The 16,115-nt window shown below is 42.3% G+C and overlaps 1 protein-coding gene across 2 annotated transcripts in view; it reads left to right on the plus strand.

Annotated features, from left to right (window-relative positions):
• Positions 1 to 11,790, plus strand: part of yki (Transcriptional coactivator yki) — a 47,290-nt gene extending 35,500 nt beyond the window's left edge. For both annotated transcript variants that reach the window (XM_022839100.2, XM_022839101.2), the window contains exons 4-7: positions 1,620 to 1,958; positions 6,363 to 6,544; positions 6,855 to 7,089; positions 7,330 to 11,790. In XM_022839100.2, coding sequence (XP_022694835.1) covers positions 1,620 to 1,958; positions 6,363 to 6,544; positions 6,855 to 7,089; positions 7,330 to 7,517 — 944 coding nt within the window. In that variant the 3' untranslated portion in view covers positions 7,518 to 11,790. The remainder of the gene's footprint in view (positions 1 to 1,619; positions 1,959 to 6,362; positions 6,545 to 6,854; positions 7,090 to 7,329) is intronic.
• The last annotated feature ends 4,325 nt before the right edge of the window (positions 11,791 to 16,115 follow it).

A 16,115-nucleotide genomic window follows, 5' to 3' on the forward strand; every position in this document is an offset into this window, starting at 1 on the left:
CACACACACACACACACACACACACACACACACACACACACACACACACACACACACACACACACACACACACACACACACACACACTCACTCACTCACTCACTCACTCACTCACTCTCCCTTTTTCTTGACGATGCTTCGCTGCCTTAGAGTCAGAAAGGCGGGCATGGCGGGACGAGCGCCTGTTGTCACGGCGGCAATTCAAGTTTTTTTTCCAAATCCTCTTGTTTGTTGTGGGAAGCGAAATCGGCCACTCAGGCAGACAACTGCATCGCTGTTCATATTCAGTTTGATTAACGCTAACGATTTGCGATGGTAAGACAAATACTGAGAGACGGTAGGCAATCATATCGTACCACCAATGACAAAGTCCTAGCATTTTGAATTGTCGAACGTGTCCGTTACCCTGCGATAGACAAGGACAGTGAGATAAAACATTAAAACTGGATTTTTCTCTAGAACTTATAATTAGGCAGAAACGTATAATTATTACAGGCTGGATAGCTGGCTCGTTGTTTAGTAAGTGTAGTAATTTTGACGAAATTCATCCAATAGGTGTTTAGAGCTCAACATGATAAGCTGATTTGGTCAAATCACCTTAAGTAGTAATGTTATTTCCTTGCAATCGACATACATCAGCGTGTTTTGTCTTGGAATAATGTTTGCGAAAGAGCGATAAGAGGAACGTGCAGCTTCAGTCAATATGCGTCTTTTTCAATTTGAATTGTTCTTTGTACAGTCGATCGTTTGTCCTATTCGATAATGCTGAAGAGACGGCCATTAGGTCAGAGGTAGGTCCAAAATAACACCAAACTACGTATATTAAAGATTTTACATACATATAACGCCAGTGAGGTCCGCTACCCTAACTTTATTCATAGCAATTATTCGTTTCATTGAGTTTTTGTTCTGCATATGCCCTATCTCTGCAATGGCGGCATGTATATTTCCTTTATCATAGTACATTTTGACATAGTCTTGTTTTTTAAATACTTCCATGAAATGAAATTGAGCAGAGTTATGCCCCATGATTTGGGAAACCAATTTACATCACCTTTTGAGGATCAGCCTCTAGCCAAAATGACCATTCAATGATGCGCTTCCGCTATTAGTTATATGGAGGAATGGGCCAGTTTGTTGAAGCCCGATGTTTTACAGACTTTTTTCAAGCACTTGCGGCAAAAAGGACCTAAGATCCTCGCTAGAGTTTCGTCGAAAACGAAGACCGCAGGATGCCGTACCAGGCAATAGCTTTTTGGCGTACGGCTCTTTTAGAAAGAAGAAAAACAAAGAGCAAGTACTTAAAAATTAGCTGAAGTGAACAACGGTTTTATAAAAAGCTGAGGAGTTGACTATTTTAATATATTTCTTAAATAAAATCTTAAATGTATAATATTTATAACAGAAAAAGATTGATGTAAATATATTTATCTGTTCCTTTGCTGGGGTCATTTTAAGGATACCCCACACCAGACAACCCTCTATGTAAAAATAATATTATCGTATTTTAATCATAACGGCTGGTCTTACCATAACTGTTTATCATATTGTATTATATATTTGTATTAACGTACTCATTTTGTGGTTTGCCCCCTTGACACACAATAAACGCGTTTCAGGCCAGGTGAGGGCAACACAGCGTGCCACTGCGCCGCCTCCGCCGCACACAACAAATCCATCGGTGATCAACGCCGAGACTCTAGGACCTTTACCCGCCGGCTGGGAACAGCGAACGACAAGCGACGGTGAGGTATACTTCCTCAACCACAATAACCGCACTACATCGTGGTTTGACCCGCGTATTCCTACCCACCTTCAGAAAGCCGAATATATGGCACGTCAGAATGCCACACAGGGGGCAGCATCGAGTAGCGGGGACGTACAAACTATGGAAGCCTCACAAAATCATACGGTTCCTGGCCTGCACAGTCCACTTGGCTCAAATCATAACCTGAAAGGTAACGTGATGTCCAGAGTATTGGCAGTCAGGCGTTAGAATTGATAAGATCATTCATTATTAATATTATGATGCAATGTATGTGAAGGAGGCATGAATTTCAATGAAAAGCAATACGACGCGTTCCTAGTGCTAAGTTAATATAGTAACTTCATCAAATTATTATCCAGTTGCTCTGTCCAACTAATCTTATCTTGTTATAATGTATCGAAACAAAAGTCATGATCCTTTTGCTGAACATGCCTAAGCGCCAAGTTACATATATATAACGGCTCTAAGCACAGGTTATAATATCCACCTCGCTACTCTATAGTTACGTAGGATCTAACGGTAACAGAATAATAATTTGAGGAACTATTTTACTAGCTTTTCTCCTTGGCTGTGTAGCATAGCACACTGAGAAAAGTCGGCAAGGTTTGTCAAACTCTGCATAGTCTTTGAGGGAACGTGAAAGCGCACCTCGTCTTTGAGACCGAGGTTTATCGTAGCTTTCGTTCAGATCTATGCAGTTTACTATAGGAAACTTACCCATGTCTTATAAACTCTTTACCAATGACGTATACCACCCAAGAACCTATGAACGAAGAAAAATCGAAGGTAGATCGATAGGATTCAATAAACGTTCAACATGTAAATACATCAGAGATTATATATAGGATATTTTATATGTGTAGTCAGTTAGCGTGTTGGCTAAGCCATTGGTTGAGTTGCATCGAGAATATGTTCCTTCAGAAGGCTTTCGTTGAGTCTTCACTCCTATTGGGTTCGTGGTCATTTGAGGCTCTGCCTTTGCGACTAGTCGATTGTCTTTGTTCGATAAAACTAGGTTATGTTAGCCCAGTGTTTAGCTTGGCCCACTCACCATGGCTGCTGTCTGACGCTATTGTTGTTGGCGGTAAGTAGCGATGCATTTCGACGCTGCAGGAGTAACTACCGCTACAAATGCTATCGATGCAGCAACGATGTAAGCACGCATCGCCTGTACGGTTTTCGCCTCTTGCGAGCCTATAGCTAAGTAACCTCCAAAGATTAATGGCAGCAAACGCAGCGGCGTTCTGGTGCTTTCGTGCACAATACCACAGATCGGAGCGGTTCTAGCAAATTCGGCTTTGGCTGACCGGTCTGTACTCAGCCGAATGTATAGATATGAATACGAAGATCTGTGTATCTCTAGATCTGAATGTGAGTGAATGTCTATGAACGTGTATGCTGGTCTACGTCGACGATGCGCCGTCACGAGCTTCTATCAATGGCCATCGCGCATTGTTTACTTGTAGTAAAAGCTTATGTTTGGAAACTTTATACTCATCAAGGGGTGCACCGAAGTTCACATATAGCTGCCTAACCATACGGTCGTTCATTTGCCAACTTACTAGCTTGCCTTGGCGCCGGTGCTGGCTTGATCGTGGTCCGATAAATCAACAACTCGCGCGGCACCGCTTTGTTCCCCGGCGACCCATCGAGTTGACTGATGCATCTGATTAATAGTCAAGCAGGTCGGCGAGGGAAGGTTTAGAATTCCTGGTATTGCGCAGCTGTGACAATTTTTGCACGTTAGAATTGAAGTAGCAGCAAAAGGATGTTAAAGCAAAAGAAGTATACTCGAACCGCCACACAGAACCGAGTCTGCGTCCACGATCCATATGATAGCATAGGATCACCGCTCTGTTTTTGCTCGATGCAATAGACATCTGAGAGGATCGAAACGTTGAAGGCAGAGACGACCAAAGAGCCTTTCAATGTGGCTAGATCTGTGTCTTTATGTTAGACAACTAGAACGTTGTGCTAGCGGACGGTAGCTTGTTATTCTTAAAGCTCTCAACGTTAGAATTCAGCACTAAGCAAAATTCTAGTCTACTGAACAATCAGGCTTCGATTGTCGAGCTCTCATCACCAATGAACAATCTTTTCAGCGGTGAACATCTTTCCGTTGAACAGTCGTATTTTCTGCGTTTTCTTCTCTTCGGCTTCTTTCGTATCTCGTTCCGAAAACAGAGCGGTCGGTTACTATCATGCCGTCTTCCACGATGTAACCTCCATTGTATCGCATATAACAGTATCATCCTCAAAGGCTAGTCACCGGGAGATAAGCATCTAAAATGCTGTTGATGAAGGGGCTAGTTTTTTCGCTTCTTCGATTAACTTTCGTCCTTCACCTAGCCACCTCTAGCCTCCTAGCAAATCCATGATTCCTTCTGTTCCCCGTTTTCTTATGTACGGCTCCAACCAGCGCAAGACTGCTGGACGTTGCTATTTTCGTCTATATTAGGCTGCGCGCCGTTTCTGTTTGTTGTAAACACATTATTACATACGTATTTGCTTATGTGCACCAGAGGGTGTCGATCTGCGTAATGTTTCGTATGTGCCAGTCAACCCTGGTACAGGGACTCAAGTCTGTGTACTTCGTCGCCCATGCCAGCAGCTTCTGTCGTAGCGATGGTACGACGCCTCAGCTTTTTCAAACGGAACGTGCATACGTATACGTCAACGCCAACATTGGAATCGGCGTCGTCGGCGGTTGCGTACATCGTCCAAAACCGTGTCCATTGTCCTCTAAGTCTTACTTCTACTTTATGCCTAAGGCACTTACGGAAGCGGCTGCTGCAACAGCATTAGCGATTGGCTTTTGGTATTGACTCTTCGTTCATCAGCCATCAGAATAGATGAATATTATTACAACAAAGCTGAACCGATTGCCAAGCCATCACAGAAAAGTCCCGAAGCTCATTGGTCTGGTCGGTCGCGTCGCACAGCGAATACGGTTTGCTACTGTATTTTTTCTATCGCGATGCTTTTATTGCTGACAGCATCTTCCTTCTGTTCTTCTCTCTCCTCTTGGTTCTACAATACCGTATGACCACATCCTGTGTTTCCCTCGTCACTGACCGAGACAAAATGTAACGTAGCGGTTGTCAGGTGATCGGCGTCGGCCGATGTCAGCCGACGTTGATGTTCTGTTCCTTTCTGTAGCCTCCAGCGGCCCATCCCAAGAAGATGTTTCCTGCCGATCCAGATTTGGTCACAGACGCATCGTAGCTATCGCAACGCACTGGCTAGAGCCAAGCATCTTCACCACCGAGAGAAACCGCTTTCTGGCGTAGTGGAGTTTCCTGAAGCGAAAAGAACTAGAAAGGAATGAAGAAATACCACGATAATGAAGATGATGGTGAAGATACACAGCTTGGGTAAAGCTGTATGGTGGTAAAGGGAGAAAAGGGACAAAATAAACGTCTTGTCAGCTCAATAGCCAACGACAAATACAGAAAGTAACGGCGAGTTACTGTTCCTTAATGAAAATTATGCAAAAGAAGAATTGTCCAATGAGAATTTCTGTATAGAGACGTTCAGCGGTGCAGGAACGCAGGACTTATTGATGGAAAAGCAACAAAGAAAAGCGTATATGAACAGTCTCGCTAGTGTAGATGTTTCGGAGTGCCGAAAAAATGTTTCTGGCCTAGCCTCTTAGCAGGACAACTATATACATAAGAGTCTTATCTGATGTAGGATTAACCGTCTCTTAGAAGTACATTGTGCTCGCAATGCGCCCCGATCACAGGGCTGTACCCCATAGCCGCAGCACTTAGGGGAATACTGTGCTGCGATACGAGTGGTTCTGGAATCAGAATCCCGTAAAATCAGGCAACTATAGCGTTATAGCATGAGCGTTGATAAATTTAGGATTAAGCGATAGATAGTAAATTATGGCTATCGTACCGATAGATGAGACAAAAAGGCGTCTGCTTAGCATATTGTGTACTAGATCTATGAACACAGGCTGTCTGTACAAAGCGTGATACGCTATCTTATCACCAGCTAGTCGTCGCCAAAGATTTCAATCGTTTTCGGATGCGTAATGAACGAAAGATGTACAATGATAGTTGATGTTATGGCTTTTCTTTTAATAACCGTTGACTCATGGCGACGGTCCGTGCTGCTAGCAGTCGTGATTTGTACTATACGCTAATATGCTGCGGCGCAAAAACGTGAGTATAATAATAATAGCTTAATGTAGGAATCGAAATGCTCTGAGCTGCCGAGCCGACGTCCATCCTGTACCAGTGATCACCGGATTGAACAGTTACAAAGTCAATGCTACAAGTGGTATATAACGCTGTTACCGTCGTCAAAATGGCGATCTCCTTTAATTAGCCTTTTCCGCAACCAGCGCAGCCTCGTCTTTTGTAGGGGCTAGGTAGCAATTATACGGAAGTTCACATATATATATATGTGTGTGTATATATATATATCTGTTACTATGGGATTATTGCCTGAACCTTGAATCACTGAGCATAATTTTACTTGTATGATACGTATGTAATAAGGCACCGCATGCCTGGTGAGTAACTGAGTCATCATTATCGCTAGCGTAATAACTGGCTTTACTTTTGTTTATGCCGATGAGCAGACGCCGGTTCAACAGATAGCATCAACGCGGTATGTGCAGCTACCTCGTCACTCTCGCTTCAACAGCAGCAGATACAGCAACTGCAGATGCAAAGAATTCAACAACTGGAACTTGAGAGAGAACGGATGAAATTACGTCAGCAAGAAATCCTCCGTCAACCCGCGTTCGGCCTGTCAACTAATGTGAGTTCCTTCATGGGAAATTTCTATCAGTGCCTTTTTATCAGTGAATGAATAAATAATTGTGACAGTCGACATTTATTTAAATATATTGAGAGAAACAATACCTGACCTAACGGACAGTTCCCTTATTTAATTTCCATTATATAGCATGTAGCGCTTCTAAAGAACACAAGCAAACAGCAATCAAACATTTGTCTATAAATATTAATTAACACCCTTCGTACTATGAACATTACTATGCCGTAGATGACACATACACACAGGTCCACTGGTTATCCTAACTGTTGTGATAACGGTCTTAAATTTTCAGGAACCCAACAACAATACGGTTGTCGTAAACCCGAACCAATTGGGCGTGAATAGCAGCCTAACAGATGCTTTCCTAGGTGGCCCACATTCGCGGCAGGAGTCCGCAGATTCTGGCCTGGGTCTAGGACCTAACTTCTCGCTGCCGCCTGAGGAGTTTCTGAATTCAATCGACAGCACAACCGGAACTAGTAGTCTCACTAGCACAAATAATAACAACACGCCGAACAGCATCGCCGGTACGCTTCGGGGATAAAGCGGAATTATCTTTTCCATGCTCTGTTTATATTTGCATGTGTGAAGCCATGATAGTACTCGTCTGCCATACAATGAAACCATTTGCATCTGTGTAAGAAGCAGACGAAGTTTATTTGATTGTATCACTGTTGGAGCTCCTTATTGTGTCTATCTCATATCAAGTTACGATTCTTAATGAAAATTCGTTGCTTTTACCTTTTCCTATTATCATTCTACTATAGGTATGGACGATTCTTCGTTGGACGCGATGGGTGGCGGAGTTGGAGTAGGTGGAGGAGGCGCTGTCGGGGGACCCGAGCAGATGGACTCCGACGACCTTGTACCATCGCTCAACGAGATGCCTGACCTCTTGCCGGACATGGAGGCTCTTCTGAGCGATAACAAGGACTCAGTTCTAACTTGGCTCTAAGGATCCACCAACGATAGAAACGTACATTAAGAAATATGCCCCTTCCAGCTACGTCATCTGTATTTGTATGTGTGTATGCGCGCGCGTGTGTTTGTGTGTGTGTGTGTGTGTGTGTGAGAGAGAGAGAGAGAGAGAGAGAGAGAGAAAGGGGGAGAGAGAGGGTTGAACCAAGTTCGAATTTACAGCCGTCGACCAACCGACTGCTGTGTACTACAACATAGATGGCATCACAACTTTGAAAGCCGTCGTTCTACGAAGGAAACAGTACAATCGATCCATGACTTCCATAATTGCGTTTACACAATAATCATAATGGAACAACGTCAACATACTGAGTGGATGAAGAGCCGCTGCAGCTAGAAGTTCTCTAGAAGGCTCTCTAAGCACTTGAGGAAGCATTAACTTATGACGGAGACGAAACTTCGGTGGCAGCTCGACAAGCTAATAATTCTATAAAAACCTAGACAATACGAGTATCGAAAGGGCAAACGGATTAGTATTGTGACTATTAATGGAAACATGTGCGAGCGAATGAAAGCGGAAGCAAAAGAGGAACACAGAGATAATGCGAAGGTACCGGAACGGGGGCGAGAGTGCAAAATAGAACGAACGAGGGATAAATGCTTCAAACAAAAGTGGGAAGTGAGGAGACATACAGTGATACATGAAGAATATGAAACAAGGAACAACGTGCGAAAAAGATCAGCAGGAAAAGAAACCTGTCTACCTGAACTGTGGCATAGAAGCGGAAAAATAGGACGAGGACGACAAAATCATGCATTCAATTAACAACCATTAATTACTATAATAATAATTATTATTATAGACTACTATCATAATCATCATTCTGCCATAGGCCCCTTCCCCTTTTTACCTCTAAGTATATTGTCAGCCTGTCCGTGTCACACATGACCTAAAGCTCACAGACAGAACAGCATTAACAAGTACAACGCATCGTATGACCAATATTGCACCATAATCATTGTTATGACAGTAGCATAGAAAAAGCTGCAGAAAAAGGGCAACAACGAGGGCATGTATCATAGCTATGCGCCCTATAAGTAAGCGCCCAGAATAGTATATGAAGCGAAAAATAAGCGGACCGAATTACATTCGTATTAATCATCGATTGATGGCTCTCTGAGCAATCGGGAAAAGAATCTGGAGAGGAGTGTGAGGCCATGACGGTAATGGAGGGCGCTGGACGTCGAGAATAGTGCGTGGGGTGTCCCGGGAGTAAAACTCTTGCAGAAAACATGCTTAAGATATCTGGCATTGAGGAGGTTGCAAAGTTAGTCTAGCGGGCAAACTTTTCCAAGAGTTGGCTGATTACAGTGGCGACATCAAACGTGGATACTGCACAAACACGAAGTACAAAAAAATTAAATGGCGAGGTTTTTTGAGGCCGTTTCTGCAAATAATTGTTGACTGGATTGTTTGGACAGGTTGTTTGTTAAATTCACGTCGATTGAAGGCGGTCGCTTTAAAGGACCAGGAAATTATTGGGGCGTGCAGATAGAAATTAGGTTTGTGTCTGTGGCCTACTTTGGTTGGGGTGCTATAAACCTGATATTGAAGCACTAGGTGCCTTCGTCAGATGCATTACACTTTGCTCGTACCCACAATCCTTCTATTGACAAAACTAATAGTAGCAGTCAGCACCAAGAGAAGAGCTAAGTTTCTTGACGTGACGATTCTTGCAAAGAACAAAAACTTGGGAGGGAAAAGTTATAACAATTTTGATTAGTGACTGTGCTGACTGTGACAATAATAATATAACTGATAATAATCGTTTAGCTGTTTTTACTATATTACATAATTGTTATTGACATTTCTAGAAGAAAAAAAGAGATCGTTTTTGGGGCGAATGAGTCGTTAGTATTATAGAGCAAGTGTTCGATGTATGGAGAGAGGGGGGGATACGCCCTTCTCTTCGAATAAAAACGTCCCAGACGGCACCTTCGTATCCCTTTCTGGCTCAACGATTCACAACTGCGAGTTCGAGATTCCTTCAAGTTAACAGAAAAAAAGCCAGGTTTGCCACCACCGAAAACACTGACCACTTTCCTGTTCCAAACTGAGCGCCCTCCAGGCCCCTAAAGCCGCTAAACCTACTAAGCACAGCCGATTTATCATGGCCTTGCCATAAGTACGCTACAATATATCCCTTTGCCGTTCATAACGGATTTTATTTCTCGAAAAATCCGATGAAGGATGGAACGAAGCGAATGGTGTACTTCTACTCTTTCTTTCATTTTTTGTTCGTGTTTACAAATAAAGTAGATGTGTGTGAAGAAGCGTGATCGCATATAAGTGCGTATAAGTCAACAATATAGGTTCTACCCACCAGAAGACAGACACTCATCGCAGTGTTCCGAGAAAATGAGACGGAAAAGATCAACCAAATCAATATGTTAAATACGTTTTGAATATATCGACTATATGGGTGACGTTGAACAGACATCTGTTGGGACAATCGGCCATAAGGAGTAATGCGAGATTGACTAGTGGGCGGTTGATCTACTAGAATCTGTTTAAATCATCAACAATTATAAGTTTTTTTTACATCATAATATGGATGAGTATGATTACTACTATTAAGGTAGCCTCGGTTGAGTATTTTTCGAGAGTACTTACACTTACTCTTACTATAATTACAAGAATGAATTATGTAAAGCGCCAGAAAATTAGCTGTTGGAGGCCCTCGACTGCAGAATCTGTTGGGAAGATTTGTGAATAGTTAGACCTTTTCGAGTACATCCTGTCGTGAATACATGTTAGGCATATAATAGCTTGGCTTGTTCAAAAGACAATCCACTGGGTTATTCGTTTTGAATTTCTCTAAGATTGTTTTACATGGGGCCGCCTAAGGGGCATAATTTCATGACGGACACTTGTTAACATTAACACATGTCATACCATTAACATGTATGCTGAAATGCCTCTCAGCCCCGGAGTCTCCAGGCGGCACCATTAACTATCACAGCTCCAAATCAAGCAGGTTGAACAAATGCATTGATCCCTTAAAAGACAGATACAGTAATCAGGTGGAACACACAAACAGGACAAAATAGAGAGTAACTCGGATGGCTAAAGAAGTCCAGCGTATGGGCCTGTAGCTATAATCGGAACTCTCTTTGCAAAAGTTTCACATGCAATCGTGTTAGTTGACCGTAAATGGATGTTACATTATTCCTATTATTACTATTCTTTATTAGTGATTTACGTAAACACGTATAAACATCTTGACCGAAATAGCAAGAATGATGAATCAGTGAACGGTCACTTGATGCTATATGCTGAAAACAAACACGAAATGATATAATGAGGAATGCCTGACGCCGACGCTTGAACGCATACATACACCATATTGTCGGGTGCAAACAGATCCTCGCTAGATAGTCTTATCAATACAAGCTATACCGTCATAAGATAGGAGCCATCGACGACAAGGCCGTTCCGTGAAACCAGTTATATGGTAATTCATCGTTAACAGATGCGTTTGGCTACACGGTATCGTACATAAATATCGTGAACACACACAGATACCGACACAGAAACAGACGCGTAAAAAATGGAGAATGTGGTTCAGAGTGCAGAATGCCAGCTGGGCTAAGCACAGTTAGACCGTTAGCGGGGGCGCTTTGTGCCAAGATGGCTACCCTGAGGTCGCTACTAGTTATGTTAGTGGTGCGATCTGTACACGGTAGCGTAGTGCCAAATCGAAGGTCTGCGCCGACGGCTTGCAACTAGGCAGCGATCGATAGGACAGAGAAAAAAAGAAAAGGGGCAAAACGAAATAGTGTGTGTAAGTTATATAACGGCGGCGACAATATCTTCGTGCCTTAGCCATCGTCAGCGCCAGCACTAATTGATGCGATGGTGATGATGATCATGACGAAACTGGTATGATGATACATAGACATACATGCGCATATATATATATATATACAATATGTTTGCTCGATCTGGCAGTTCGTGGCTTCAATCTGTCGAGTGATGAAGAGCTAAGGAAGGAATGTAACAACTTAGTTTCTCACCGCCATTTTCCGTCTTGACAAATGACGGCGGAGATAACTAGAACTGCGAGGCAAGTTAGGAAGTCCGTCTTCTTCATTCGAATGGCTTGAACATTCGAGCCGTAGGAAGGCGAATCATAGAAGCAGTCACACATATGGACACAATTGTTGCATGTTGACTGGGAGCCGCAGTATCCTTAATCATAATGATCAAAATAAACTTATATTATTGTACTTAAATTAGTCTGGACAAAGACAGTCGTCTTTATTAGATACGCACATTATTATAGAAATTAGATCGTGGTCTGGGTAAACGTAGCGAAATAGGTTAGCTAAGCTTAATTTGCCATGCGTTAGAAGAGCTAGTTGAAAGTACGAAGAACTCATATAATAAAGTCTCGAGTATTCGAAACATAATAACTGTATCATTAGTTCCATTAAGTTCACGGGACCATAAATGATTGAAAAAGGTGAATCTAAGTTGTAGTTAGTTACCCAATGAAAAACGGAAAATATTTTTAAAGGAAACTTACCCAGCTCTTCATTAAAGCACGATTTTAACATCAAATTTGCTTTAGTCACTAATCAGTATGGAGTCATTGCCTTGCATATTTTTTGTATCAGTTGATCGCCATGTAGCAGACCAGCTAGAAATCTATTGCTACTTAGAAAAACAAATTCATTCAGAAAGGTTATGGAGTTGGTTAAATTAGCCAATAGCTTGAATGGCCTTCTGCTGCCTGCCATTCGAATATTAAAGATATATTAAGAAGAAAAAACATCTAATTATGATGATGACTTAGACTATAGATTTGTAGTTTTTTATTGTCAAATAGATCTTGTTGTATGCGCTCAGTTTCTAGTTTTTTTTTTCAAAGTTAAACTATTCAAAAAAGAATAACAAAAACAATGCAGGATAAAGAGGCTTTTCAAGCAAACATACGCTTTTAATATACGTCGACTCCTGTTGCTGTCGTAATTACCTATCCAACGAAGCTTAGCTTTGTAATGTTAGCAATAGGGCTCTGCCTCTGCGGCATCGTGGACCGCCGAGCTACTTGTAAACGGTACTGTCTCGGCATTCTGTAACAGAGGCTGTAATTAAGCCATTGTAGCAACTTTTGATGGGACTTTAACAATACTGCAACGCGCGAGACTCCGTATTTACGTTCGTGTCGTCAGCACGTCGGTAGCGGTAGCATTGTCTGGCATACCACGTACTATCGTCACTACGCCTTGATATGAAATCTCTTTTACGGGGGCATTGTGTTCACTCAAGCCCGTGGCCCCAGCTTAAACGACCAGAGCAGTAAATACCAGAACTATCACGGTTACAAGCTAAGTCGTTGTTAGATGTTACTTTTAGAGTCCGTTTGAATCGCAGGGACACACACAACAGACATAAAACACTATATTAGGACAGACAGAGATATATCCTTTGGACTCGGGCTTGTAGCCGCGCGAACACGTTGGTCCAGCAGACTGAATCTGTCTAAGGTTGAGAACCAATGAGCTGCCCTGATTTCCAGAAAGAAGTCGACCCAAGGCTCTCTAGGGAAAGCAAAAGCTCTCGGAATCCAAACTACATTGTTTAGCAAAAATAAATATAGAACGGGTAAACATTTTGTTATTGTTGTCTGGCTAACAACGGGACAAGTTACTGAATATTGAAAATTAACTTTAAAGTAAAGAAAATTAATTGCCCCAGGCTACTAAAAACCGTAGCAAAATAGCCTCGCATCTATGATGAACATCGTACTGCTTCAACGATATGTATCAATCAAATATACAATGTATATCTTTTGTATTTGTATATCCGATTGATATATCGATGGTCGATACATCGATCACTGTGGAGGCTGGTATAAGAGCGACTTGACTAACCAATTATATTATCACGCCTCATTCATGAAACTAATCTTCCACAGGATAACTATTCTTTGTATATTCCCATTGTCTTTTAGCATCCGGGCTTGCCGTTTCTTGGTTGGATTGAAGTAGGGCTTCACGGTGATGGAATAAGGCTAGGTTTCATCAACACTGACCTGCGGAGATGAAGGTTCAACCATAGTCAATCAGAATAGATAATTCACACCCAAGTTCACCACAAGTATGGATCTTAGGGTTATGTCTTCTGAAGGCGGGGCACGAATTCTCTAAATCAGTTTGCTGCGTTTTTTTTCCTGGAGTTGTTAACTATCATACAACATCCAAATACTGCTTAGGCTTAGCTACTTCAAATTCAGGTGAGACTCTCAATCAATCAAAAATCTCCCAAGTGGCTATAGTTCATAGAACGTACGTAGTGGTCGCTAAAAGCGTCGAGGATTTTTTCTCCTACTTAAAATATCAAGCGAGTTGAAACTGTGGACGGGTATGTTGTCTGTTGATACAGAGCTTTACCTTTATTTGTGTTATTGATCAGGAACTCATGAATTTTGGGCTTTCTTATATTAGGTAGTTACAGATGAGTTGGGCTTTGAATATGAGCAGCTCTTGCCTTAGCTGGGTTGGAGTGACGATTTCTTAGAAATACTCTTTTTTTTTTCACGTACTCGTCCGAGCGCTTCGGCAGCCAAAGTGTAAGCTCCTTATCTATGGCCTCTTGAAGTATATTTATAGTAGAATGAATGGGAGCGTATACTCACCAGTTACCTTTTTAAAGCGTATAAAACTCCATGATTGCGTGAACTCGGATTCGATGAATGAGTTTGTTAAAGCCAATGTTGTATATTCTTTTGCTCAATCCAAGAAGTAATGAAAGCATGGCGATGAAATCTGGCATTGCCATCAAGTGACAGGATTGTGTGTTAACGATCCATGAGCTTCTGGGAAAATTCGAGGTAGCGGGTTACATTCACTGCTTCATTTTCAACGATTATCTTATAGTAGCAGACGCCTCTGATATCCATTGCAGGTACCATCATTACCTTGGGTGCGGACCTCGGTGGTTCGGGGCACCTTCCACGCTCCACCTGTTATCCTATGCTGTTGCTCGATCGCTCTCCGACTGGCGATAGAGACTGAATCATTATGCTTCGTCGATAACCAAGTTCTGGCTCACTGAGCCCTCAGATTCTAAACTCTTTTATGAGAAGCCTTCTTGATTGCGGCGAAGCGTTCCGCGTCCCGACATTTAGCTATTTCTTCGCTAGTTTTTAACACACCAATCTCTGTTCTTGAAAGGTTCGCAGCATTCACGTGCTACGCTTTTGTTCAAGGCCTCCATGAACGATATCCTTACTAATCTTTGACGCATTTTAGCGGTACTGTGGTCATTGGGCGTTGATTTTCGAGATGCAGTAAATTCAACCGGTTTTTACCGACAAGTTCCTAAACGACGGTCTAAATTTTGCCTGTTGGGAAAAATTGCTCGATTTCGAAGTTCGCCAAACTTGTCACAACCTAACATTATTTAGATCGAAGTTCAGTAAAAGCTTGTAACTTTCTTTCATGTTCGTATTGTTGGTTGACTGTTAAATTCAAATGTTAAAAATGTTCCCTCCGTTTTTCAAGAAGAGTGATGTAAATATTGTATGCAATCACACGTAGCGACTCAAGTATTTTTATGGATTTTACGCGTTTGATTAAGCTATATATACAGTCGACTTATTGCGCTTTATCTGCTAACGATTTCATAGTTTTTGTTTTTTTTTTTAGCCAAAGAACAACGGAGATAGGAATGCGACTGTAGTTTGACGGAGTTAGCCACTAAGTTTTACCTGGCACGACAAAATGAAGCCCAACGCGTCCTAGAAAAGTAACTGGAGAAATTTGCACGTACCTGTGACACGTATATTGATGAGATGATCAACTAATTCTACCCATTTGGGAGTAGTCGAAGAAGCTATTGGTTACCCCGTTTCTGCGGTATCGCGAATTCGCGACTCTTGTAGCAGGTCCGTTCACTTGCATAGCCTGAATATCATTTGGGTTCGTGGGTCCACCTCACATCCATCTATTTAAGATCTGTAGCTCAAAGACTCTTCTTCAAGTTACAGATCCTAGATTAAAATTTCCTTAAATCCTTAATCCGCAATAGGAAAGAGTGAATTTGCAGCGGAAACGCACATTCAGAACGGTTTTGACATCGGTATGAGTTTCGCTATGATCTGTCTATTGCACTAGAAAATTTACCTAACCTAGAGGCTAGGCAGAGCCGCAAGTTGATGGCTACTATTTTAGGGTAGGTCGTTCATATCTTGAATTATACAAAAAGCAAGATTGACTATTTGAAAGTAGTTCGACAGGGAAGCTTGCATAATCAAAATGAAACGTCCAGTTCTTGTCGGCTGCGTATGCCATGGTCACCTGTACCAAAGAAGGCCTTGGCCTACGTACCGCAGAACAGGTTTCTGCTTCTGAGGACTATTGATCTTGGGGAGCTCTTTTATGCCATGGAGCCAACGGCGCTTGTCATTGCCGCCTTCCTAGAAGTACCAAAACTATCGAGCCTAGCTGCACGCTCGTGCACTGCAAGTACCCGATCGACTCGAAAGAAGCGCCCGCATGGCCCATTGCGAAGAGAACGGACTCTACGATACGGTTCGATGCCACGAGACGTATTGCCAGTCACCTT

The sequence above is a fragment of the Varroa jacobsoni genome, unplaced genomic scaffold (genome assembly GCF_002532875.2).
Source record: "Varroa jacobsoni isolate VJ856 unplaced genomic scaffold, vjacob_1.0 scaffold_788, whole genome shotgun sequence".
Taxonomy (NCBI): Eukaryota; Metazoa; Arthropoda; class Arachnida; order Mesostigmata; family Varroidae; genus Varroa; species Varroa jacobsoni.